Raw genomic sequence first — 27,448 nt, 5'->3', positions numbered from 1 at the left:
AGAAAACAAACTGTGTGCACTGGTATGTGGTCTGTTTGTGTCCAAATGTGCTGCACATGTTTGTGTTCGGAGAGACCGTGTGTGTGTGTGTGTGTGTGTGTGTGTGTGTGTGTGTGTAGTGCGAGGGTCGTGCAGTCCTGTTGTTTTGATAACAGAAACGTCCCTGATGTTTTCAGACTGAGAAGAAGCTCTGAGCCAAGCTAACACCATGAAGTCTATTAAAAGTTTACAATGGTTTTTATTTCTAAATGAGGCGGTTTCACTCATTAACCTGCTGGCATCAATCTGCTGCAGGTTTTTATTTCTATTTTCTGGCTCCTTATAGCAATAAAACTGACATTAACTCTCTATAATGGACTGCTGTAGCATTATATTAGTTTTGGCGGGACTGTGGAGAGTTTTCCTCCATTAACTGCTGAAGTCTAGAAAGACAATTACAGCTGCATGTAAGAAGAAAAGGATGAATGACTGTAAAACCGAAATTAGTTTATATGCACAGGAGCAGAGGAAAGTAAGGATAAATTATCAAGCTATTACTTATAAGTAATAGCTTGGCATGTCATGGAAATGCACTTCATATCATTCCAGTCAAGAATCAGATAATAAGATCGATAACATTTTCATGTTTGTGTGTTAAACATGAAGTTACAGCCAAGAGGGAAACAGCTAGCCTGGCTCTTTTCCAAACTAACAAAATCTGCGATGTAAACAAACAAACAAAAAAGAAGTGTTGTTTTTTTTCTCGGCTCGCTGTTTCCCAGTTTACAGTCTGTTTCTAGTCTGCAAAACAAAACAAACCTGCCTGTTCACCATATGTGTTTGTGTTTTGTTCTCGTCTTTTTTTTTAAAGGTGCTACATAAATAAAGTTATTATTATTATTATTTTCCAGGCCTGAAAAATGTTGTTGTAAAATTTCAGAACTTTTCCAGGGTTACGATGACTGTGAGAACGCTGAATATGAAAAATGTCCCTCCCTGATGCTTATAACATTATTTGACATGCGTCATTTTCCCTTTCCTCTGCACAGTCTTTGTGCTAACACAGTCTAACAGCTGCTTGCTGTAGTGCATTAAACATACATACACTGCAAAGTATCAATTGTTTAATGTTATTCTGGTCTAAAAAGCAAAAAAAGCATATTTCCCAAAGTGTTGAACTATATTCCTTTAATGCAGGTTGCCCCAGAGAATCTTTTAGATGTTAGCATAAACTGCGTGATAGATTATTCTCACTGCTTCCTAAATTACCATAAATCAAGGCTGCCTGAGCCAATAAATGATTTTCATTTCAAACACACGCTTTGTAGAGCAAAATAAGAGATTCTAAATTGACCCTGAGCTAATTACACTTTGATTTATACGCTGCTCAGTATGTAGCTCACCGCACAACATTCACTTTCTCTGCAACTTTCCCTGCCTGTTTCTCTCTGTGATCCTGGAGGACAATCAATCACACCGGTGGAGGAGCCGACGCCAGTATCCACAAGCAGATGCATCAGTTCAGCTCTGTTGGGAGCAGAAAAGGAGGTAATTTAGGGAGGAATGTACTGAATGTGATTTCTTTCACTTAAGGCCGCTTACAGCACTGGGTTTAATTTCATTTCAAACCACACTGAATTGTTTGAAACCATAATGGATGAACAGAGAGGGGTTTACTGGGAGGAGAGGAATGCGGCGAGGGAAAGAAGGGTGGAGGAGAAGAAAAACAGGCAGGAAAAAGAGGAGCGAGTGAAGGCGAAGGAGAGCGGATGAGGAGATGAGTCGAGGAGGGGTGGTGAGAGATCACAGGACAGAGAGCTGCTTTGACAGCTAACGTGACATGCGTGACACTGGTTTAGCCTGAAGGAACGTTCCCAGGTCAGAGCTGAGTGTGTGTGTGCGCGCGTGTGTGCGTGCGTGTGTGTGTGTGTGCGTGTGTGTGTGTGTGTGCGTGTGTGTGTGTGTGCGTGTGTGTGTGTGGAGTGAAGAAGTGAAGAGATCACAGTAATGTTCTGTTAGCATTTGCCATCACATGATGCCGCCTGCTGTCACACTTAAACCAAACACACCCAAAAATGCACGCGCATACACACGCTCGCGCACACACACACACACACACACACACACACGCTCTCTCTCTCACACACACACACACACACACACACACACACACAATCAGACTACATCAACAGGCAAAGCTTGAACCTTCAGTCTTAAATGATGATGACAGTGTATCTGAACACATAACTGCATTAAAATATGCTTTATTTAAAAAAACACAAGTGACTAGTTTGTTATTTAATATATTTATTTTTATTATTTATTGCAAAAAGAAACTCCGACCTCTCGTGATACCAGCTGAGGTAAGGAGTCAGATTAAGATCATGTGGAGCAACAACGCGCTCTCATCCCAGCTTGTCAAATACAGCCGCTTTGTCAACGGACCTAAATGCAAAAATACGATAACTAACTATAATAATAAACTTTACTTATATAGCACTATTTATAAACAAGGTTATTAAGTGCTTTTCAGACAAGCAACAGATTGAAAAAAAAGCAGCAGAAAAAAAACAATAACAGAATAAAATGCAAAATAACAATATGTTAATACTGGGGAAAAAAGTATAAAAAACGCGTAAAAAGGCAGCGGAGGGATGATAAAACGATTTAAAAGATGCTGAAGAGAGTCTGATCTCAGTAGGGAAACAGTTTGGCACAATCACTCTTCGTCACAAGCCGAGAACAACGGGCAGAGCTGCACTATACTGCCGCCTGCATCGTTTTTTTTACGTTCACGGACGGGGTTTAAATTGAAATTGTATGTAGTTACATGCATAAAGTCTTTTTCAAAATAAACAATGTAGGTTTTTACATTTCATTAAATTTAAGCAACAACAGCATGTGGTCCTGTCATCTCTCCTGCTTCCCTATCTAATAAAGGCCATTAAAAGCCCAAAAAAAAAATCTTAAAAAATTTTTAACATCATCGTTAAAAATCTAGCGCCTAAATCATTGACAAAGCAGCGGTTTTTGATGACTTGGGAGCGAGAGCGAGCTGGCCCAAATATTGAACAGTATAATACAACAGCTGAAATCACACAATGTCAGTAGTTCAATAACTGGTGGTAAAATAACACAGAGACAATATATTTAAAGGGACAGTCATCCAAAAATGCAAAATATACATTTTTCCTTTTAGCTGTTTAGTGCTGTTTGTCAGTCTAGACTGTTTTTGTGTGAGTTTCGGCAGTGGAGATTTCTGCCGGAGAGACGTCTGCCTTCTCTCCAATATAATGATACTAGATTGCACTTAGCTTGTGGTGCTTAAAGCGCCAAAAAATCAATTTGCAAAAATCAACATAAATGTTGACCCGGTTACTCAAGATGATCTTGTTGTGAACAGTTTTATGTAGGAACTATTTTCTTTATACAAAAATACAAGCACCAAACGAATTACTGCGCCGAAGGAAGCGCGCACAACAAGGTCTGTGGATTGTCTTGAGTAACTAGGCGATAATTTCTGGAAAGAGACACTGATGTTGAGTTTTTCAGATGTATTTTTCTGGTTCCGTTGTATTGGAGTGAAGGCAGACATCTCTACGGCTGATATCTCCAGCACTCACACCAAAACTATCTAGGCTGACAAATAGCGCTACAAGTACGAGGAAAAATAAGTATTTTTGATTCTGGGGTGAACTATCCCTTTAAAGGCACTTATGTAACAATCAAATCAATACATACACACATATATACACATATACATATACGTATGTGTATGTATATGTATGTATATGTATGTATATATATATATTTATATGTATATATATATATATATATATATATATATATATATATATATGTATATATGTGTGTGTGTGTGTGTGTGTGTGTGTGTGTGTGTGTATATTTATATAATAAAGCAAATAAGTACCAAAATAACGTAAACAAAATCTCAAACAAGAGCATTATTCATCGTTTCAACTCGTCCCGGCTGCTGCAGTGTGTGGAATCAAACTGTAACACGCGGCGTCACACTCAAATGTCGCCTGTACAGCGCAGAACTTATTGCAAAATTCATTCAAAGTAACATTCACTATCCAGACTGTGAGCCTGATGAGCTGTCTTTGCTAATCGACCCCGAATTTGACACTTGTGCTGAACTTCCCACCCGCTCGGTTTTCGATATTCGGTGTTTTGGACACCAGTTTTCCTGCTTCGCACACGTCTCACACTTGTTGTCCCAGAAAACACCATCACAGCTACAACTGATGCTTCTTCTTGGACAGGGAGAGTGTGCAGTGGTCCGTTATGTTCAAAGTTTTAGGTTAGAGGAGCTTCATCTCACTGATTTCCAAAAGCACATCTGTTACACGTTAAAGAAGACTTCATATGATGTTGAGATAAGGCAAGAAAGAGCACTTATCCTCCGTCAGTCATCCATACTTCAATATTTAGCTTTTTTTTGTCATCATATCACCTCCTCTCTCACCTCTACGCCCCTCCTCAGGCTGTGGTGGACTTGTTGGTCATGCGGGAGTTGCTCTGGTCGGAGGCTCGTTCTGTGACTTTCAGCTTCATGCACGACTGCTTCTCATCCATCAGCATCTCAGCCGGCAGGCACCAGCAGCACAGGCAGGACTACAGGAGGGAGAGATGTGGTGAGAGCAGGGCTCCTGCAGCTTAGGGCAAGGTAGATTTAAGACTTTTTAAGACTTTTTTTTAATGCCACTCGGATTAAAGTTTAAAACCAATTTTCTGAGAAGGACAATTTTATTTTGCCCAAATGTTTATTGTAACATAACAGTTTTTTTGTCCAGTGAAAACTTTAGATGCTCTACGTGAAATACTGAAGAAGACATCCAAGACAATGAACATATTACAATATTATAAAAGTATGTATTTAGTTCGGCAACACAAGTGGCTTCCAAAGTCATTAAGTGGGTTTCCATTGCAGATTTGAACAAAGCTTAAGCAATATTTTGAAATGTTGATAAAACAAAATAGCATTTTTCTCCATGCAAAACTCAAGCTGCATTTGCAGCGTATATCCATGTCTGTGAAAACACGAATGTCTTCCCCGAAGCAGCACCGAAGATCAATCAGCACAATGGAACCAGATTGCACTCCTGCACGCTTGTGGTGCTCAAAGCGCCAAAAAATCAATTTGAAAAACTCAACAGAAATGTCTCTCTTCAGAAATCATGGCTGTGTTTCCACTGAGTGATGCTCTGCCACTTCTCCTCTGGTGATAGCATTTCAGTAACCATGGCGATGGATATTCACAACATCAGCAGCTTTATTTCTTTTGCAGCGACCGCACTAGTCGTCATTATTTCCAATCGTCTTATGGACCCATGATGGACCCATGATGGAAAGACGAGACCCTTATAAGTGGGAGGGGAAGCATGGACTTCAAGAAGCATGGATGTTTAAAACATCAGCAGCTTTATTTCTATTGCAGCCACCGCACTAGCCGTCATTATTTCAAATCAAAGGTGACGTATGCGTGTTACGCGAGCGATAATGGAAATGCAAGCCCCTTATTCGTGGGGCTGCGATGCAATAACAGCTCTTTTAGTGTCTGCTGCATCATGAAGGAGCCACTTCCTACTGACAAGCACATAGCCACATCATGTGACCTAGAAAAGCCAAAAAAAGTGTTTCCATTGCAGTTCTGGTATATATGGCTTTTTCAAATTGCCTGAAATACCACCTCTTGCGAACGTAAAAACCTTTTTTGCGATAAATGGAAGTTGTTTTTTTTTAAATTGACGTGTTTCAATTAGTCGCATTTTAAATTTGCAATTTCAATTTGCGCAATTTGAGGATAAATGGAAACCTGCCTTGTGTAGCAGCTTTACTTGATTACAATGAACGCGCTCTGCTGCAGGCATGACGTGGTAGATGTGTCGCGCCGCGTCCTCGTCCCATGTATTACGGCTGTAAGTTGCACCTTACCCTGAAGCAGTTCTTGAAGCGCTTGCTGACCATGTAGAGGGCGATTGGGTTGATGCAGGAGTTGACAGAAGCCATGTTGATGCCGATGTAGTCCAACACCAAAAAGAAACTAAAAAGGTTAAAGAGACACATTAGTGTACTGCTCTCTTTGCAGATGGTGATTCATTCTCCTAAATTGTCGAATCTCATTTGTCCTCAGTTTTTTTGTTGTGCAGTGTGGGACATGTATTTGCCTCCATACCTGAGCAGCTCGCAGCGGTTTGGATCTTTCTCATCATAGATGGTGAGCTTCAGGATTCGGCTGAGGTGGAGAGGCAGCCAGCACAGAGCGAAGACCAGAACCAGACAGAACACGGTCTTAGCCACCTCCCTCCGCTGAACACACAAACACACAAACACATAAATCACGGCATGGATTCTCTTGACAGTTCTGGCCCAGATACGGACATGGTGATATTTGGACACACAGAAGTCTTTGGAAACGGTTGGTCTACAAGATTTGTCTTCATAAATCAAAAAAAATTAAGTAGAACGCTGAAGTGAGTTGAGTTGGTTAGGTTTTCGGTAAGAAGACACAACTGGTTTATTTAGTGGCTTTTATTGGACTGGTGAATGTATAAATGTTCTTGTGTCCCGTTTTGAAGATAGATTTTTCCTTTAAATTGGATTTTCAGTATGTTTGCGCTTCTGCTTAATAAATAAAAACATACATTTAACTTTAAACACTCAATATGAAGACCGTCAGTTATCACAAGCCCCTTTAAGCCTCCTGCAGACTGTGAGAGTTTTGCAGTCTATAAGTTTAGTGCAGCTACCCTCTGTGACATGGATCTTAATAAACGTGGGTACGGCACAAGTTTGATGTATTCTGACTGCGGGATGACATCACCGACTGAACCACAGACTAGGACCGACATCCATCAACGTCAAAACACAAGAACAAAACGCCTTTGGTATCCGTCATCCATCTACGCCGCAGTAGTGGTAAGAGCAAACTGTAAACAAACATGAATCGAGCCCTCGCTGTGGCGGCATTTATGTGAGTCAGGAAAAGTCTAAGGGATGAGGTGAATGTGGAAAAAGAGGCCAACTTGACACGCCAGCTTTGCAGCGAGAGCTCGGAGTAAGTGTTCGCATCTACTAGCATTTAGCATTAAGCAGTGTCGCACTGATCAGTGCGTCATTTCATGCTGCATTTCTATTGGTTGATCTGAAGACATAGGCTGTTACAGCAGTCAGACAGTGACATGGTCATCCCAAATTTCTGATACTGTCATAATTTTATCCCAGGCTGTCTTCGATCGCACGACCATGACAATGGCTTTTTTTGGGGGCTTTTATGACCTTTATTAGATAGAAAAGCAGGAGAGAAGACAGGAAACAGGGATGAGAGAGAGAGTGGGGATGAAATGCAGGTCAGACTCGAACCCGGGGCCGCTGCAGCGAGGACACACACTCCCTGAATATGGGGCGGGGCACTACCAACTGAGCTACCCAGCGTCCCCAAGGTGCAAATTCTTGTACAGCCAGCAAAAGTGCATTAAGTGCATCCAATAAATACAATAAAAACAACACATTAAAAATCACATCCAATCATTTTAAAGCCTGATGACAGCAGAAACAAATGAGTTTTTCAGTCTGTTAGTGCTGCATTTTGGATGAATAAATGTGCAGCCTGATGGCAGCGGAGAGAATCACTGCAGAGCGGATGGCTCGGGTCGGCCAGGACTGACTGGGCCTTTCTTAAAGATCATTCAGTGGTTCAGCAATCTTGCTGCACGCCTAAACAATTCCCGCCTGCTGCATGTCGCCATCACCAGTGTGACGTAGGACCACCATTTAGAGCCACAACCAAAGATATCGCCACGTTTTTACAGTGCATATCAGACATTCTGTTATACTCTCTGTTCTGGGTGGTATAACTGCAGTTTTATGCCGCCTCGCCGATCTGTATATGTGGTTCGATCTCTGGATATCACAAACAGCACCAAAACGGTGTCTGTATAAATAGGGCAGACGGCAGGACAGGACTACAGGAAAGATTGGTGTGATATATTGACAACATCTTACGTGTGTGAACCACAGCAGGAGAGAGAAGTAGCTGTTAGCGGCTAATCAAAGGTGGAAAATGTCCACAAATCAGGAAAACAGTGAGATTCAGGAGCTCCTTACCCTCTGAGATCAGCTGCCATGTCACAGAGGTGGTACATGTTTGTTGTTGACATGTGCTGCCGTTGTCATTGTGATGTGTATGTTACAGGTCACACTAGAGGCCCACACTGATGTGTTACACATCACACCCATCATGATGCCGGGACGCTCTCTAAAATTGGTGTAAAAACTAACGACTGTCAGCGTTGCAGTGTTAATTGCAATGCAATTAAGGTTCATACCTAACACATTTTTGTATTATATAGAAGAAAAATAGTGCTCCAAAATTAGGTAAAATAAAATAAAATACAGAGGGGACTAAAATGGACTTAATGAGATGAAAGTCATCAGCGAACCTGTTTGAGGTGGTCACTGAGAGCGATCTGGACTCCGTTCTTCTTCCTCAGCATCTCACAGGTCATCAGGGTGTAGAAAATAGCCGTGCACACCAGCGGCAGGCAGAAATATGCACTGAACAGCCACCAGTCCTTGGCTGATTTATAAAACTACACAGAGAAAAAGGAGAACAGCACCGAGTTATCCTCAAGCATCTGTTAGAAAGAGCGAAAAGTTAAAGGTGAAACATGTCTGCAGTAAATTTAATGGAGTGTATCCGCAGTCTGACCCGCACCGCAGTGAGGCACTCGGGTGTGTCTCAAATTCAGACTGGCTGACTTGCATTTAAAAATCAATTCATCAAAATACCTCAGTGGAATTAAAGTGTTGTTTTAAGGTTCATGGAAGACACGTGAACACACACACACACACACACACACACACACACACTCACTCACACACACACACACACACACACACACACACACACACACTCACTCACACACGGGCTGCACTGCTTTCTTTCAAAACGGTGACGGTGATATACGTTTATGACGATTTCTGACTGCCTGTAAACTCTGCGTGACCCCGATCGAGTCAGGAAGTGTTTTCCAGTATGGTTACTATGCACATATATTCATACATCAGTCAACGTTAGCCAACATCTGCATCTCCTTGTGTGTCTGTACGTGTCACTGTGCATTATATACGCAGGTTTGCAGCGCGCGCAGTTGTGTCAACACACAGTTTTTCTCCACACTGAGTTGTGTTCCTCCGAGGGTCTGTGTGTCACGGCTCACCTTCATGAAGTCGCCTTTCTGCATGGGGTGCAGCAAACAGATCCTCAGTTGCTCTCCTTTGTAGTCCATGGTGATCATGTCGAAGGCTACGGCCTCTGGAACGGCCAGAATGATGGATATTATCCAGATGAGCGCGATCTCGATGGCCATCCACTTTGGGACGCCGATCCCTTTGATTCGGCTCCACGAAGCCACGGCACGATACCTGAAGATCCGACGTGTGCAGTCAGTCAACCAACAAATGAAAAGAAACTAAATATCTTGATGTTTTGGGTGATTCAAGATGAATTTCTTGCTAAAGGTAAGCTGAGAAGACTGATAATACTCTCATTATCTAAAGGTAACTTTCACCAAAACCGTATTGATTAAACAAACAAGATGTGAGGAGTGAATAGATTAGCTTTAGAAGTGCTGGAGGTAGGGTTTTTTTTTACCTTTTTTACCTTTGGACAGAGCTAAACAAGCTGTTTTGGCCTGCTTCCTGTCTTTGCGCTTGGCTAAGTTAACCGTGTCATGGCTGCAGCTTCATATTTACTGCGCAGACATGATGAGAACGGCATCAATTTTCTGTATTTTTTAAAACTGTAACATTATTTGTTAACTTTCATTTTTGAGTTTAGGTTTAACTGACATGACAGTGATTTAGCACTTTAAAAAATAGATTTTTTTAGTTATCTGTATTCATAAGCAGATATTGTATCTGTTTATGGAGATCGGCCGAAAATGAGTCTTGGCCCTGATATCAGCTGGCTACACCAGATCTCCAAAATGTTGACGGTTGCCCTTAGAGGCTTGTCGTCTTCTAATATAAATTGCAAATATACAAAACGCCTCGTGGAAACATCAATTAAAAAAAAGCTGACATTTATTGCAAAAAAGCGTTTATGGTTACGAAGTGGCTCCCTCATGATGCAGCAGGAGCTACAGGAGCTGATATTGTATCACATAACTCTTCAAGAGTTGAGCGGATCATCCGGAAGTTTTGAATCCACAATTCCTCTGTAAAATCGTGGACTATCGACTCCCAGAAATCCTTCATATGTGGCCACTAACAAGGGGCTTGCATTTCCATTATCGCTCGCGTAACACGCATACGTCACCTTCGATTTGAAATAATGACAGCTTGTGCGGTGGCTGCAATAGAAATAATGCTGCTGATGTTTTAAACATCCATGCTTCTTGAACTGTTATCGCTCACTGGAAACACAGTTATGTTTTATCGAAATTTCAAATTTATCATTTAAGTTTTGTGCAAATCTGTAATGGAAACCCGCCTAATGATGGCTACCAAGATAGTATCCAGACGAGCTTAACAAGTGCAATAAAATGAGCCTCAATGTGATGATCAGCAAAGTTAAAAGCATTCAGTAGCAAGGAGGTCAAAAGTCAACTCTTTGACGTTTCTGTAATCTCTGACTGTTGATGCAACGCTAGGAAATGAAAACAGGACCTAACATGGGAGGAAGGGTGAGTTTGTGTTGTGAATACCTGTCAATACTCAAAGCGCACAGACTCAGCACTGTGATCCCCACCGAGGCCTTCTGGACAAACGGCACCATCTTACACAGAGTCACTCCGAAAGGCCAGTCCTCCGCCAGGAGCTGAGGAGAGACAGAAAGAGCTGATGACAGAGTTAATCCATGACAGGGAGTGAAGCAAATCGTCTGGCTCCGCGCTGTTCTCCGCAGCCTCAGGCATCCAGCGCTGACCAGATATGCGTGAACCTGAACTTATCCGTTTCTGTGACTGTCCAGAGATTTTTTTTTCCTTCCTCCTTGTCAAGTTGAATGTTTTGGTCTATTTTTTAAAAAAAACATAGCGAGGCGTTTGTTTGGCCTCGAGGCACAGTGACCCAGACAGGTACGGCAGCTGCTGAAGAACAACAAAACGCTGCTAAACCTGTACGATATTAAGACTTTTCATGTCTGCTTTGGATGAGCGGCTGGAATGTGAGTGCAGATCAATTGGAATCATATGTAGCGCCGTATCTCCCCATACCACCCTGCTTCTCCTCCGTCTGCTCAGGTATGTAACAGCAACCAGTTGTTTTAACATCTCTGCCCCCTTCCCCAAATATACACATACTCTGGTCCTCTCTCTCTGAGTCACACACACACACACACACACACACTGAGCCCAACAGATAATAACATGCCAGAGACATAAGGGGATATAGAGGGGCTCAGAATCCAGTAAAGTAATAACATGGGAAAAGCCTTTCAAGAGTGTGCATGTGTGCGCTCCCACGTCTGTGTGTGTTGGGAATAGGTGTGTGGGTGTGTTAAGGGTTTTAAGTCCAGTAGGCAACAGAATATTTGCATATGACCTTAAAAGACATTGAAATATTACACAAGTGCATAAAAAAACATTGTAAAGCTAAGGGGGTTTTGAAGTGATTGAAAACAACGACACTGTTAAAGGGATAGTTCAGATTTTTTGGAAGTGTGGTTGTTTGGGGTTCTTATACATAGACAGCACGTTACAAACAGTAGATGTCAGTCAGTACGACCTCAATTTGGAGAAGCGAACCGGAGTCTGACATGTAAGCTAAGCAATGGAGTCAGCAACAAAATGTATTTCAGACACCTTAAAAAAGTTCCACCTAAAGAAATAAAAATAAAAACATAAAAATCAACATCACTTTAAAGGTCCAGCGTGTAGGATTTAGGGGAATATAAGGGAATATAAGTATAATCACCTGAAAATAAGAACTGTTATGTTTTTGTTGCTTAGAACGAGATTCATATGTACACAGGGAGCAGGTCCTCATCTACGGAGATCGCCATATTGCACCGCCATGTTTCTACAGTAGCCCAGAAAGGTCAAACCAAACACCTGCTGATGCCACCAAATCCCCCTAAATTTTACACACTTCATCTTCATGTGCATGTTGCATTAAGAGTATTTTCATTGCTTTACTCGAATGTCGGACAGCGATTTTACCGGGGAAAAAAAAGCTGACATCATTCTTAAAAGCCAGAAAAACAGTGATTTATCATCACTGAACACAGGAGCTGCTGTCTATCGCTGCCTCAAACAGCCACTTAGTTTCTGTTATTGCGTGACTTTAGTGTTTTATTAGTTTAGACTCACACAAGTCACGCAAGAACAGAAACTAACTTACTGATCTTGGCAGCATCGCACCAGCAGCAAGCCAAAATGACTGTTTTTATCAATGGAGTCTGGTGGCTCTGATGGGTGAGAAGATTGGGAACTGAAGCTGTTAACAGCCTCACTGTTAAAACAGGCTGTCTCACCGAAAGGTAAAGCGGTAAAATATGCTCCCAGTGTAGTACACTTACACTGTTTTCTGTGTAATTTTTTTCAGACAACTAAAATACATTTTACTGCTGAAACGAGTCCACAGCAGTACACTGCTTCGCTTCTACCTCACATGACCCACTCCACTAAATCCTAACTACCCCTCTGAGGCCTAAAAAGATCGCTATAACGCAGTAAAGCTCACCTTGTAAACATTGATGGGAATGCCGATGATGATGTGCAGCAGGTCTCCGAGCGCCAGGCTGCCGATCAGGATGTTCGGCCCGTTCCGCATGCACTTATTCTTATAGATGATTCTCAGCAGAGTGGAGTTTCCGATAATACCCACGACAAACACCAAACAGGACACCACCGTGTTGATGTACTTGAAGGTGTCTCTGATCTCCGTGGGCCCGGTGCACATGGGAGGCAGCCGGCGTCGAGGCTTTGTGAAGTTCGGCCTCACTGGACCCTGCACGTCTCTCTCCAGGAGCCCGAGTCTCTGCGTAACGGCGAGGAGGTCCTGCGGGGATTGTTTCTTTGGCTCCAGCTGCCCGCTGGTCACAAGGACGAGAGCGGCCAAGAGCAGGAACTCCAAGCAGAGGAGGTGAGTCTTCATCCTGGAGTCTGGTTGTTAATATGGCTTTTATCCAACAGCTGATCCTCTCTGAGTACGCCTGGAACACAAATATCAAGAGAGTGCTGTATTCAGGTCTGTTATCTGACTCTGGGAATATTATTATTTATGAAAAACAACCTGACTGTCTGGCAGGTATATTAGACTCTGGGGTTTATGTGATTTTAGCTCATTTGGCTTCCATCTCTGTAAAAACTCACAATTAAGATCCGCGGACACACCCTGCACAAACATCTTAGTCATTTTTTAGTGTAGGGACAAAAATTATTAGGGGAAGAAAGATGAAAGATACTGTAAATTTCATTTTTGCTGAAGATAGGATAGCAAGGGAGTGTCTTTTATTTTTTAATATTCTTTTATATTTTTAACTTCCCTTTTAACTTAATAGTTATATAAAGAGTTACATAAAAGACACACTTGCAACATTGTTCACAAAGATTTTCAAAAGACGAGGACAGCAGCTGTTTCTGTTTTAGGGATTTCTAATTATAGGGCCATGGTGATGCACATTTATTCAAATTTATTTGTTCATTTATAAAAAAAAAAAAAAAGCACAGTTTCCAACATGCAACACAAATGCTAAAAGTTACAACCAAGGTGGAAACAATCATACAGAAAAAAACAGATTACACAAAAATAGTAAATCAAAATAAATACAACTGTTAAATGGCTACAAAGTTGCAAAAAACACAGCGTTACTTAAATATCACTTAAACCTTCTTAACCCTTTGAAACCTGGAGTGACATCACTTTCCTCGTGCTTCTTTCAGACATCTTTCACAAGTACTTAAACCTTTGGACCTTGAGCAAATTGGTGCAATTTCTTCTTAAAACATGGGGAAAAGGTCTTGAGCAACTTAGTAATGAATGTTTCACAAATTGGTAGATTTAGAAAATCATTTTTAAAAACAAGTCAGGCAAAAATTACTAAGGAAAAAAGCAAACGGCTACAATAAATAAATATTTCATTTGTGTGTGTGTGTTTTTTTTAAACTTTCTTTCATAAAAATAATACTAATAATAATTTACAGGTAATTTTCTTGTTTTTTCTTAATAATTTCTTTTTCATTCTTGGGCCTTGTTTCAATGTTTTAGAAAAAAAATCATTCCAAAGAGCTCAGGCTTTAAACCTTTAACACCTGGACCAACATCACTTTTCTTGTGCTGCGTTCAGGTGTTTTTCACTGGCATTTAAACCTCTGAAACCTAATAAAACTGGTTTGGAGTAATTAATATTTTTATTTTCAAAAACATGGAAAAAAGGCAATAAGCAACTTTGCAAGAAAACAGTAAAGGGTGACAAGAAAAATAAACTGAGAAAGAAAAGAGAGAGAGAGAGAGAAAATGGAGAGAAAATTATCAAAATCCTTTGGACAAATTTTCCAGTAAAGTATATTTAAAATTATTGTAATTATTTATTTTAAATTATAATTACTTTGATCGTTTCTTTTTTTCCCCTTTCTTTTGTTTTGATGTTTTTCAGTAAATTTTCTTGTAACTTTTACTATGTGCTGCTAAGTTTTGCAACATTTCTAGTGAAGTTGCTCATTGCCTTTTTTCTGATGTTCCCTGAAAGGAATCAGGCCAATTTGCTCAGGTTTTAAAGGGTTAAAGGGTTAAACATACCAAATCATGTCACAGATGAAAGGTTAAAGTGAGTTACTCCAGTCAGCGGGAGTCTTATTAAATATAAAAACTTGTTTTCCACGTGCTTTTGTAACTGTAGGAATACAGAAGTTACATATAAAAGGTAATATGATCAAAAATAAAGACGCAACATTTAACAATCTGTCGCGATTTAACGCTTGTTTTTAAAATGCAGATGAGATTGTGTTGCAGTCAAGAGTTTAACATAAACATTAAACATTATTCACTTTCTACTTTTTAAGCTTTAACTTACCAAACTCCAAAGTGAGGCAGAAATCCTCCGATATCTGTTCAAACTTTCCCAGTAACTCTCAGGCTCTCAGGACCGAGAAAAGTTCCCAGATTGCAGGGATGCTGTTCCTGCAGTGACCGTCCAGGCATCTCCAACAGCAGCTGTCCTCTCTGTCTCTGGTGTCAAAGTGGAAAAAAAGCTCAGACTCTGTGCTCCACAAGTTCGAGTCAGCTCCTTGTTTGCTCCTCTCCGGTACTGGCCACTGAGTCTCAGTGCACAAAGTCTGAAGAGTCTGCTGAGTTTGATCCCTGTCCTCCAACCCCTCCTCCTCCTCCTCTTCTTCTGTGGAGGAGGGGGTGGAGGAAGGCAGGCGAAGCTGTTCAGTGATCATCAGAGTTACCTCATTTTAATGGAGGAAACGCTAAAATCGTAAATGAGTTCATGAGGAGTGTGTTGCTGGTGCACGGTAGTAACCTTGTAGCACCTCACTATATTTTTTTGAATATTTTAACCCCTCAAGGCTTCATGCATTAACATTCCCACAGGGACCGATGATAGCTGTTTTATTAGTCCTATAAAATGTGTCAGTTTTACTTCCCCATTGTTCCCTTTTTTTAAATAAGAAAATCTGTGAAACAAAACCAGTATTTGATATCAGCTGTATCATTCAGTCCACATCCAAAACAATTCTATACCAGAAAGTTAAAATGCCTTAATTACACTGGCAGGCTCTAAAAGTAGAACTAGATTAAAAAACAATAGACACTTTAACACTAAAGTGTCTATTGCCGGTGTCTCCGCCGGTGTCTCCGCCAGTGTCTCTGCCGGTGTCTCTGAATGTCCGCTCCGCTCTCATTGTCTGACGGTGTCTCCGCCGGTGTCTCTGAATGTCCGCTCCGCTCTCATTGTCTGACGGTGTCTCCGCCGGTGTCTCTGAATGTCCGCTCCGCTCTCATTGTCTGACGGTGTCTCCGCCGGTGTCTCCGCCGGTGTCTCTGAATGTCCGCTCCGCTCTCATTCTCTGTTGGTGCTCGTGGTTGCAGTAAAAGAAACTGAATGACTGAACTGTGTTGAATCTTACAAAGCTAACCGTGTAGCTTTTAGACATTTATATTTGTATGTTTTATCTATGCAGCTAACTAACAAAACTCCAGCAGGTAACCAACAAATCAGTTTAATACATCCAAAGAACTTCTATAGAAATTAACTGCATGATAACATAAATAAAATGTGTCGCCACACCGGGCCAGTAAAAGGAAGTGGGTGTCTAATTGGGACATTCGCTTTACCTGCTCACACTACAACCACTACCTCTCATTAAGGTACTGTTACTCGATGATTAATTCACTGTAAGCTAGAAACAAACTAACGGCTCTCCAGTTCATATATTAATAGTAAATACAAATAGCAGTAGAGCTTAATGATCGCAAAATGTGAGCGCTAAATCTGGAGCGCCGGTGGTTTGTAAAAACAACGTGACAATTCATACTCAATGTTCACAACACAATTATTTCATATATCGCATGTGGAACAAGCAGCGAATCCTCGAGTATATTCGATATATCTAAACTGACAGTGCGGTTAAACTACACAAAGATATTTTCTTGCAGCCCTTTTTACACAGAGATTTCACTATAGAGCCGCTACGAAGTCCCTTCTTTACACCACCTTTGTTTTTTTATTTTTACACAGAACCAAATGATGGTTACATCATGCTGCTCCAGTGTGGGATTTTAAACAGCATGCCGGCATCATGGAAGAAAAAGAGGCGTGACGGGTAACAAAGCAGCATCTGCCTCTAGTGTGACATAAACATATACGTTGGCAGTGGTTTCTTACCAATAACAATTACCGTCTCTGTTATAAGGCGGCTGATCGCCTCTGCTCAGAGTGTAAGGACCACCTGGACCTCAATGTTTTCTACCTGGACCTCAATGTTTTCACAATTTGTGGACAGTCAGTCCACAAATCAGTTGACTCAGTCAATCAGTTTCAGTTGCTGTTTGTCGATCATACTTTTATACAAAACAGCGAGGCGGCATAACAATAACAAGATATTGCCTTTAACGGGCAGTGTAAAAGCATCTTATATGTGCCAGTATTTCTTCTGTTTATTCATATTTTTTACCACGCACTGAGTTTTTCAAACATTTTGTACTCGGAGCAATTTAGAGTTGATTAATGTCACATTTTTACACAACAGATAAATTAACATGGGACTTTAATTTGATTTACAAATAACTTATTTTTCAAAAGTTTTCCCATGTGAAGATGGTCGTGTGCTTCTGTTTTTCTATCCGTCTCTTCACACTGGTGTCACTGTGTGTGTGTGCGTCTCTTTTCTCTCTTGGACTTGACCAACGATGATAAACATGTCGGAGGGGATTTTTCTGTCACTCTTTCACATGCACCGTAAACCAATTTTATGGTCACGTATAGACCCAATGAAATGCTGTAAAATGTTTTTAACATGAAAGACAGTGTTAACAGTCTTTTGGTTAGTTTGTTTTATAATTTCGGCTGCCATAAACACAATGAGGTCATATTTTCTGTAACTGTACATTAATGTCCTGAGGTGTGTCTCATGTACCATGTAGCCTGTGCTGATCCTCCCTGTGAGGCTCAGAGTTTCTGAGAGGAGTCTTACTCAGAGTCCAGACAGCCATGAGCTCCAGATGTGTCTCTGCTGATAGATTACCATCTCGGCGGAGACTTAAGCCCTCTTAGATATTCTGTGTGTTTTTCTACTGCTTGACTGCTGCATGTGCGCTTCAGTAAGAGAGTTCAAAGGAGGGGGATGTTTATCTTTGTTAAGGTAATTTTCTACACATACAAACCAAACAGTCTGCTTTGCTTTTTTTCTCTTTAAATAATGTGATGAATATAGAAACGGTATGAAAGTAAGTAGGAGGTCAGAAAAGAGGGAAGGGTAACACTAGAGATATCGAATCATCAAAGCGAGATTATAGAGAAATATGACATATCTTCAGCTACAAAAATAGTCAGTTTGATTTACAAATCTTCACAGTCATAGAGCTGAACTTAAAAACCCTGAAGATAGATAGATGTGGATAATGAAATATTGTTAGCACATTTTTATTTTCCAGCTTCAAAAACTTACATCTAAATGAACTGTCCAAGGGAACTATCTTCACAATGATTCATATAATTAGACTTGGCGTGTACTGCTAAGTATAAGCCTGCACAGACTGTATGATGTGGCCCCGCAGTGGAATGTAACTAAATACATTTACTATAGTGCTGTACCTGAGCATAAATTTGAGGTACTTTACTTGAGTTTATAGTCGTATTTCCATCAAAAGCTTTAAGCATAGTACCTCTGGAACCAGAACTATCACCTTCAAAGAGGTACCTAGGCCCCAGATCTGTGTAAAGTTTCCACAGCTGCATCTACACTGCCTGTTCAAGGCGGAAATATCACTGTTATTCAGCCTCGTTGTTCTGTATGTAACGTCTGATCGCACACATAAACGATGTGTTTATGTGAGCGGGAGATTTAAAAAGCAGCTAACAGCATAGTGGCTAATACAAGGAAGGAGAACAGCGGCCGTAAATGTCAGCAAACTGGGAAAACAATGAGATTCGGTAGCTCCTTGGCTCCTGAGCAGAAGACGAGACCAGATGCCAAATAACAGAGATGGTAAATGATTATTGTTGTTTTAGTACCAAAACTGTAAAATAAATATGTGCTGGCAGATGTTTCAATTGTGGTGAAAAACCACAAATGAATGTGAAGAAAACCCTGTTTCTCTGAGAGATTCTCAACCACTGAATCAAGCTTTAACCGAAAGGACATGGACGCACATCTGCATTTAAAGAACAGACTATAGGAACGCCCTCTCTCTGAAACGATCTGTGATTGGCCAAAACGATAGAATGATGAAGACCAAGCGATGAGGCTGAGAGCTCAAAAAAAGGTTGACTGAGTGGAACTTTTGCTTAATGTTCTTCTAACCCAACTGCTATTTACTGGACATTTGCTTGGATAAAGTATTAGGCTGGATGCCAGAATATTAAGATACTCCAGAGAGCTGAGTTATAACAAGCAACTGAAAGCATCTGAGGTCATACAGCGTCTTTTTTTTTCTTAAAAATTTAGTTTTTCCCTCGTGCCCTTCATCCTTCAACATTATCACCATTTGTCTATTGACCTCATGTGTGCTTCTTTCTGCTGCTTGCAGCTATGTTCATATTTGAAACTGTGAAATGTGCGACATGCCATGTGATGGGCAAGCTATCGCATTATCACGCCTGAGATGTAAGGAGCAGTCTGCGAGCTTTGTGAAGACAGTCCTCTGGCTCAGGATCAAACTACCCCAGGGCATCCAACACTGAGACCCTGCATGAATCCAAAACTTTGGACTGTAACAAAGACTAAAATGAAAACGCCCACTTCAAATGTCATTTCATGGACTTTTTCAGCAGTTATCAGCCTCATAGATATGGATTAAATACCTGCTAGTGCAAAAACTATGAGTATACTAACATACACAACGACCTCTAGAAACCATAGTCAATATGATGGGAGTAAACACAAAATTATTTCATCTGTTTTGTCAGTTTTACATATTTTGATTATGTATAAAATTGGCATTCAACTGAGTCAAGTAATTCTAATATAAACCAAAAATATACCAAAAATACCATCTATGTAATTAAATCAAATGAAATTGAGATTAATTGACCATGACAATTTATGTGACTTTAACTCATAAAATTTACCTAATTCAATAAAGTTTCTGTAATTACTGTGAAATTCTATGTATTTCAAATATGTATTGATGTTTTTTTGTTTTTTTTAAGATAATTTTTGGGAGCTTTTGGCCTTTAATTGATAGGATAGACTAAGCGTGACGGGGAGACAGAAGGGATGACCCACGGAGTCGAACCCACGGCTGCTGTGACAAGGACACAGCATGTACGTGGAGCACCTGCTCTACCACATGAGCTATGGGCGCCTCGTATGATGTACTTGAAATACATTAAATTTATTAACAGTAATAACAAGGGCTGCTCAAACAACATTTTTTTTTAAATTTGCCAATAATTGCAGAATTCCAATAGTCAATCACAGTTAATCATATCTTTTAATCACATTTTCAATTCCAATTATTTTGCATTTGAAAACAGTTTTGAAGTCCATATTGACACAGTAAAGCAATTCTTACCAGACTCTTGATTAGAAATCAAATGACAGCAAAACAGCAAAAAACTGCCTGAGACTAGCATTTAGTGGGAGTGTGTGTAAAGGGGAGACTCATGGGAATCCACAGAATCCATTTTCGTTCAGATATCTTGAACGCAGCAATGTCACGGTAAAAAACAACTACTTTCCCGGCAATATGGCAATATCCCCGCTGCAAAATTAGCCTAAAAAACACCCATGTTTATGTGCTAAAAATCCACCAGAAATACAACAGGTCACTGACAAAATACCTGTTTTGGTGTCTGTTGGTTTAAATCAGCGGTCTGCAAATTGGCAGGCGGTGTCACGGCGTCCACCATCCCCTCCACCTTCAGATGACAGTCAGCTCATGCACTACGTCACAGTCAAAACACTGATATGATAACTCAGAAACAAGCAAATGTTCTGTATTTGTGGTTTGCAGAAATGTACAATGCCAACAGTTTCCTCTGGCGGCTGAGCTGCAGCAGCTACACCGATGTGATTCTGACGTGCTGCTCGTGCTGCATGTCGTCCTTTCTGTGTCTCTCTTCAACAGTTCATTTAATTAAGGAACAAAGCCCCTAAAATAAGAAACAGAAGTAAGAACTCAGGAGTCTTTTAAGTAATAAAAGTCTGCATGACTCCAGTTTCTACCTTCAAAGAAGCCCTGACATCAGTGGGTTAGCTGTCACTCACACTCACGTTTTACTATCGCTCATATTAACAACAGATTTTTAATAGTGCTGTCTGACAGTGACTTACGTCCCAATAAACAGATTTATTATTAAAATTGGGGCTCACTCTTTCTTCTCAGCATTGTCTGCCTTTTTATGGGAGCATTTTACCTGCGATGGTTAATGTGTGGAGGCCCCCCTACGTCTCCCCCGTTTTTTTTTTTTTTAAAGCAGAAAGTCATCCTCAGATATCACATCCAACCAGGACAAAGGACTGACTTGTTTTGAGCGATCAAGGATTCATCGCCCTCAGTGTCAACAAGAGGGCACCTTAACTAACACACAATGCACCCTCTGAGCTCACTCTGCAAGACCTACTCACTTCACAGCCGAATTACGCCTGCCGGTGTGTCACCCCGTGTGTGTGCCCAAGAGTCAGAACAGACTGGCCTTTGCCCCGCAGCCCTGCGAGCTGGGTGGTGGGTTAATAGAGAGTAATTAGCTGCCATTTTATTAGCGCTGTAAAAGAAGCACATCCTGCTCGCGGGCTTTGTTCCCCCTCCATGGACATCAAGTGTCTTTGTCCTTTCATTTCCACTGGATCCTTCTGACAGAGTTTATTTGTATATCATAGGCCTTGTTTTGTATCTTATGGACGTTTCAGCCACACGGAACCGGCGTTTTGGGAGCCCGAATACGCACATTTTTGAAACCGGGTCCCAGAGTGAACAAATCTGAAGACGCCACGCTTGCGTTTCCGTGTTTACAACCCATACGTGTCTTTCCTGAACCGATGACGCTATAGCCCCACCTCTCGCTTCACCTGCATGTGCTAACCCCGCCAACAACAACAACAATGGCGGATTACAGTGTTGCGTTCGTGCTGCAGAAGCTACTGAGCGTGATATGGCTTTTACAGCAAAATCTTCTGCGCCACACAAATGCCGCCTTTCTAACTCGATTTGTATTCTCCGCCATCTTCTTCTGCGTGTTTGTTTACATCACGAGTTTTATGCGCATGCTCCATAACTTATTCTCTGTTTTTGGTGCATATCTGTGGCAGCGTTACAGCGCCACGTACAGGCTGGCATATATACTACAGCGTTTTCAGTGGTTTTGTGTGGACACACACATTTCTTGAGACGAATCCGTGTTTACGGGAAACTTTTTTTAAAACGAAAAAGAAATAGATCGGTTCCGTCTCCGTGTGGACATGGCCATAGTTACACTGTGAAAAAAGCTTCTGTTTTTAACAAATAAACTTTTTTTGAATGAATTCTCTCCAATTGTGGACTTTTTGGAAAACCACAGAGAATTCTGTACTTCTCATGAACGTCACATCAGATCAGTCCAAAGGGCTGTTCAGCTGACAAAAGAAAAAGAAAAAAGTACATGAAAGTCTGTTTGGACATATCATCATTCTGCCATTTTATAAATAATGTCCTCAAGGTTTTTACCATGTGCGTCAAGGGTAGAAGCACATGTTTTTACCGCATACAATACTGCCAGAGGTGAGACATGTTGGATTTGAACCCACAAAGCGCAGAACGCCACCAGCTCTCTGCGTGTGATTGAACTGTTATACAACAAGTAGTTTCAACCAAGCAATCTGACTGTTAAACAAGACATTTAGAACGTGCTCGAATCTGCATGACAGCTTCCTCATCACTAAAAATATCACTCCGCCACTTCTTAAGTGCTGCACTTGCAAAAACTCAGAATTGTGGAAATGTTCATTAGTGAAAAGGAACATTTCAGGATAGTATCATAAACTATTAATGACACACCTAAAAAACTGCCACCACATTAGTGAATTTACAGTCCAAATTATGAAAAGTAACAGCCAACTCACTAACGGTGCAAACTATAAATCAACAAAAAGATGAGTAAATGGAAATGTTTAGCATCCTTCTTCAGCTGAGCTGTGATACGGCGGCTGCCAGCATAGAAATACAGGTAAAGTTTGCAGATGTAGTAATTAAATCTGTGTACGGAAAAACCTTTTTTTGTCAGCAGATATCTTAGTCATAACGAGACTGAGCAAGCTGAGCATTTGTGTGTTTATAACTGGTGTATTTATTTAGTTTGGGAAACTCCCCGATCTCTAGAGAGCATGAGTACAAGCTGGCCAGCAGCTCAACTGGGACTAGAAAATGTGTTCGTTGTTTGGTCGTTACTATGGTTCGACCTACTTGCTGGAGTAGTACACTAGGTTTCGAGGTATTTGTCATTATTGTATATCCAAGGAAACTGAGATAACAGTCGCTTTAAAAGCTTTTTATTTTAAGAGCTTACTGCCAAAAAATATTAATACATTTTGATTATACATTTTTATTTTGCTGGTAACAGTTGTATAGTCCAGTATGTGCTTTAATGTCGTATGAACACTTCACTGATGCTTGCGTATGACTGTCATGCTCAAATAACGTTAAAGCACGCGCCAATAATACTGTGCATGAACTTTGGCTTTATTTTTGAAGAGTAGGAGGAAGTGGAATGGCGTTGTAAAATCTTTATATAGATTTTATGGTCAGCACAAAGAGTAGAGTTTGAATTAGCATTAGGGATTTCATTTTGAGTTAATTTTGCTTTTTCTATAGCCCGACAGCTCCTTTAACCAGAGACATGGTGGAAACCCTCCAGTCTCCACCCAAGTAGCTCCGATGAGTAAGCGACTTTATTTTGAAATGCAAACCACTTGAGCATTGATGAATACCCAGAATTCTGACTGTATCTATGAGAAAGTAAGAGTAGATCTGCTTCTAGCCAATTTTCACTCTTGTGTTTACTTTTTTATGTGGGAAAACCACGTTGAACAAAATATTAATCATAGCAAAGTATTTCTCATACTTTAAAACTCGTATGGAGGACAGCTTTAATTTATCCTCCGAGGGCAGTTTTTAGTTCAATCACTTTCATACGATCTTTAATGAAAGGCTTTTTCAGTTGTAGCATACACAGTAAAAATGCCAGAAATAGTTGAGTAAAGACGAAACAGCTTAAGAGCTCGAGAGAAAAGTTCCCAGCCTGCCAACTTTTTGACCCCCTGGTCCATCATGAAGTGGCCAAGAATGCTGGTTGTCTGTTTTGGAAAGTTGCAGAGATTGTCTTCCAATTCTGCCATCAGAAATGGTTTGGAGAAGGAAATTTTGATTGTGGTTGACCATCTGACAAGAGCTGGGACATGCATATCTTTCCACAAGATTGCTCAACTAACTTTTCATCATGTGTACTGATAAATACGTCACAGTCTGAGCCCGCGCCGTCCTCTCTTAGTCACCAATGATTTAACTTAAACGGTTAGCAGATATACTGTCAAGGTTGCACATACACTTTCAATGGGGTCAATTTTAAAAACCATACATTCTCTGAAACGACCTTTTTTTTTTTCTTTACACGTTTTTGCCAATTTTTAAAGTAAAGATTCTGGCAATGTTTTTATTTGTGAAATATTTGCTAATTTTTTATGTCTTTAAAAATGGTTTGTTATTTTTAAATTTCCATGACCTTTCCAATTCTTTAAATCTTTTGTGGTAGTTTTTAAAGAAAAGATTGTACCGATGTTTTTTTTTTGTTTGTTTTTTTTAAAAAAGGCAATTTATTTTTCTTTTTTGATTTACCGAGAAGATTTGGGCAATGGCTTTGTTTTTTCTTTAAAACTTTTGGGTAATTTTAAAGAAAACAAACCAGCAGGCCCACATTTATCACAGCCAGAAACTGTAAAAACAGAAATTACTGTTGGATTTTCAAAATTTCTAATGGGCCATGAACACCAAATGTGCGATTATACAGTCTTGTTAAACAGATTTCCATTACTTTTCCAAAATTTTCCAGATATATTTAGTGTTCAGGCCTGAAAATTGCTATTTGCAAATTCCATGACTTTTCAAGGTTTTTCAAGTCCGTATGAACCTTGTATTGCAATTACAAGGCTGCTCCACGATGATAGGTGCTGCTGCAGATGTCATTTCAGAACAGCTTTGTTCCACAGCCTGTTGTAAAATGTGTCCTTTACTTCATCTAACCATCTCCAGGGTTCAACTTTTCCCTCTGTCGAAAACCAAAAAGGAAATGTTGTGCCCTTCTGACGTCCTCGCATCAACATTAGGCACAGATGAAATGACTTAACTGCAGCCCTCAGGCTTCCCCCTGCACCCAGGATACAGCGCTGCATGTGCTCGAGTGTGTGTGTCATTGTGCGTATTTATTCCCCCTCAGGCCATCTTATTCTCTCTCTTTCCCACTAGTTGTCCTCCTGTGATAATGGCCCATTAACACTGAGCCCTTCTTGACATCAACACAATGCCCTCTTCTGTGCGTGTCTACTGTCTAAAGGTCTTCCCAATTTTCAAAAGAGCAAATATGCACAACAGAACACAGCTAATAGGCAAAAAAAAACCTGCTGGTGTTTCACAAGCACCACACAGAGAGAAGAAAAGACAGAGAAGTTTCTCTAAAGAGTGTCACATGTATCTGTGCTGTTGCTTGGATACATGTGTATTTTTTACGGCGCCAAGCTGGAAACGCTCCACATGACATTGCACATGAAAGGATGCAGTTGGTTGGCATCTGTGAGCACACACGCATTTAAAGGTTACACAGAAGCAGAAAAATAAACACATGTTCAGACTAAAAAATATGTGGACTATGAAGGAAGCTATGATGTTATCGGCCTTCACATGATGGTTTTTTGCATGCATGTTGAGTTTACATGTTTAAAGTCCATGTGACCGTCTAACCATGGATACTCAACTTGCTTTGCAAAGTGACAGAAGGGCAGGGGCCGGTCGCAGCAGCCCCATACATGTCTCTGGGATTTTTAGGACATTTCTAGGACTTTTTCATGTTTGTAGGATTGTAGGATATTTCTAGGACTTTAGGACTTTCTCATATTTTAGGGAATTTTTGGATTGTAGGACATTTCTCAGTTTTTAACACATTTGTAAAAGTTTCTAGGATTTAAGGATGTTTCTCAAATTTGAGGATGTTTCTTTAGGACATATATCAGACAGGACATTTCTAGAATTTTAGGACATTAGCGGCTTAGCTAGGACTTCTGTTGGGGGCTGCAGGGGATTCTCCACTGGCACTTTTTTCATAAACAAGCTCTATTTTGATGCTGTTTTCTGAACTCTGGCACCTTATGCATACTGTAAGAACAAAAACAATTTCATTTTTTTTGTGAATAAGAAAATGGTTGGGGGAGCCACCTGGCACGCTATCAAGGGCCAGATTTGGTCCGCGGGACATGAGTTGAGTATCAGTGGTCCAAGCAGAACCTGTCTGCAAAGGTTCTTCATCATCCCGTTAGACCTTCCCTCCACACATGAACTCCTGCACTCCCCACATATCCTGACCATCCTTTAAACTCTCCCACCGTAAAGATATCACACCGCCTGCCTCCCTTCTGTGTACATTGTTTCGTCTTCACTCCCTCCCTTCTCAAAGGAAAGATTAATCTTTACTGTCCCTGCTGCCCTCCTTCCGCCTCCCCAGAAAGTCGCTGTGTTTATTTGATGTGGCCCTCACACACACACACACAACAGTATATCGAATCAAGACACACTTTCACCTTGGACAGGGTCAGGATCACCACAGAAGCCATGCTTATCTTCGCACAAGACAACAATGTAGTCTCATGCAGTGCGGGAACGCAGTACAACAGCAGCTTTGCTTCATTTTTAACATCCTCAGGACTTGAAATTGTGCAAAGCAGAGTTTTATAAAGGCTTCACTGTGGGGGAATGTGACTTTTCCTAATTCAATTTTCTCCCTCCATCTCCCTCTCTGTCTCTTGTCCCTCAGTAAAACCCTCACAGTAATTAAACCGGTTCAGAAATAATTATTACACTCTTTATCCCTCCAGCAGTGAAACTTAACGCATGATAGTCTTCACATGGTGTAAGCAGTCATAGAGCAGCTCAGTGCATGTAATATCATACAAAGGAAGCTCTCTCTGCCTCTCTTTCGGTTTCTCACACATTGTGCAGAGGCAGCCATTAAGCTATATATCACCTTCACTTGTAGATCAAAACATTTTTGCTTGTTTTTCACACAAACAGCCCAGCTTTCTCTCTCTCATCACTAACCCTATCTCCTCATCTTTCAAATACTTATGGTGCTTTGAAAATGGTGGAGAAAAAAACAGTATTTGCTTTAAGTCTCAAATAAATATTCCTATTAGATGTTAGAATGTGTTAGATACAAATGGGTAAACAAATTGCACTGTAGTTTAAACTAGTTATCCCGCTTCAGCTAATAAACAAGGCTTAAGTTGTGTTTAGGAGCCCTGAAACGATCATGGTCTTAAGTACACAGCACATGAGCATTTAGGGCGTGTCCAACTTCACATTTGCTGGTTAAAGAGCGTGTAATCTGGGCACAAAGTTAGGTGCAAAGGGATTCTATTTAGTGCCTTAATTAATCATAGGTGTGATTTAGACTGGTGGGATGCTATGTACTATTTACAAGGCAGGTTCAATAAATGTGAGAAGTGAGAGAAGTCTTTCTGTATGTCACTTTAGCAAATATCATGGGACATTTCAGCAGCAAAACTAAAAACTGTAGTGATTAACTTTTCAGAGG

The 27,448-nt window shown here is 40.6% G+C and overlaps 1 protein-coding gene across 1 annotated transcript; it reads right to left on the bottom strand.

Annotated features, from left to right (window-relative positions):
* Positions 1-1,152: 1,152 nt before the first annotated feature.
* On the bottom strand, positions 1,153-15,293 carry ednrba (endothelin receptor Ba). Its single transcript, XM_042497650.2, has 9 exons — positions 15,023-15,293; positions 12,691-13,162; positions 10,713-10,825; positions 9,225-9,429; positions 8,445-8,594; positions 6,179-6,312; positions 5,938-6,046; positions 4,469-4,617; positions 1,153-1,506 (listed from the first exon to the last, which is right to left on the bottom strand). Exons 2-8 carry the CDS (start codon positions 13,102-13,104, stop codon positions 4,483-4,485), a joined length of 1,260 nt encoding a protein of 419 aa, XP_042353584.1. The 5' UTR covers positions 13,105-13,162; positions 15,023-15,293; the 3' UTR covers positions 1,153-1,506; positions 4,469-4,482.
* Positions 15,294-27,448: the final 12,155 nt, after the last annotated feature.

The sequence above is a fragment of the Plectropomus leopardus genome, chromosome 12, assembly GCF_026936395.1.
Source record: "Plectropomus leopardus strain MGB_pleo_1.0 chromosome 12, ASM2693639v1, whole genome shotgun sequence".
In the NCBI taxonomy this organism is placed as follows: domain Eukaryota; kingdom Metazoa; phylum Chordata; class Actinopteri; order Perciformes; family Serranidae; genus Plectropomus; species Plectropomus leopardus.
Note: the sequence above shows the minus strand (reverse complement) of the source record. Positions and strands in the feature narration are given on the sequence as shown.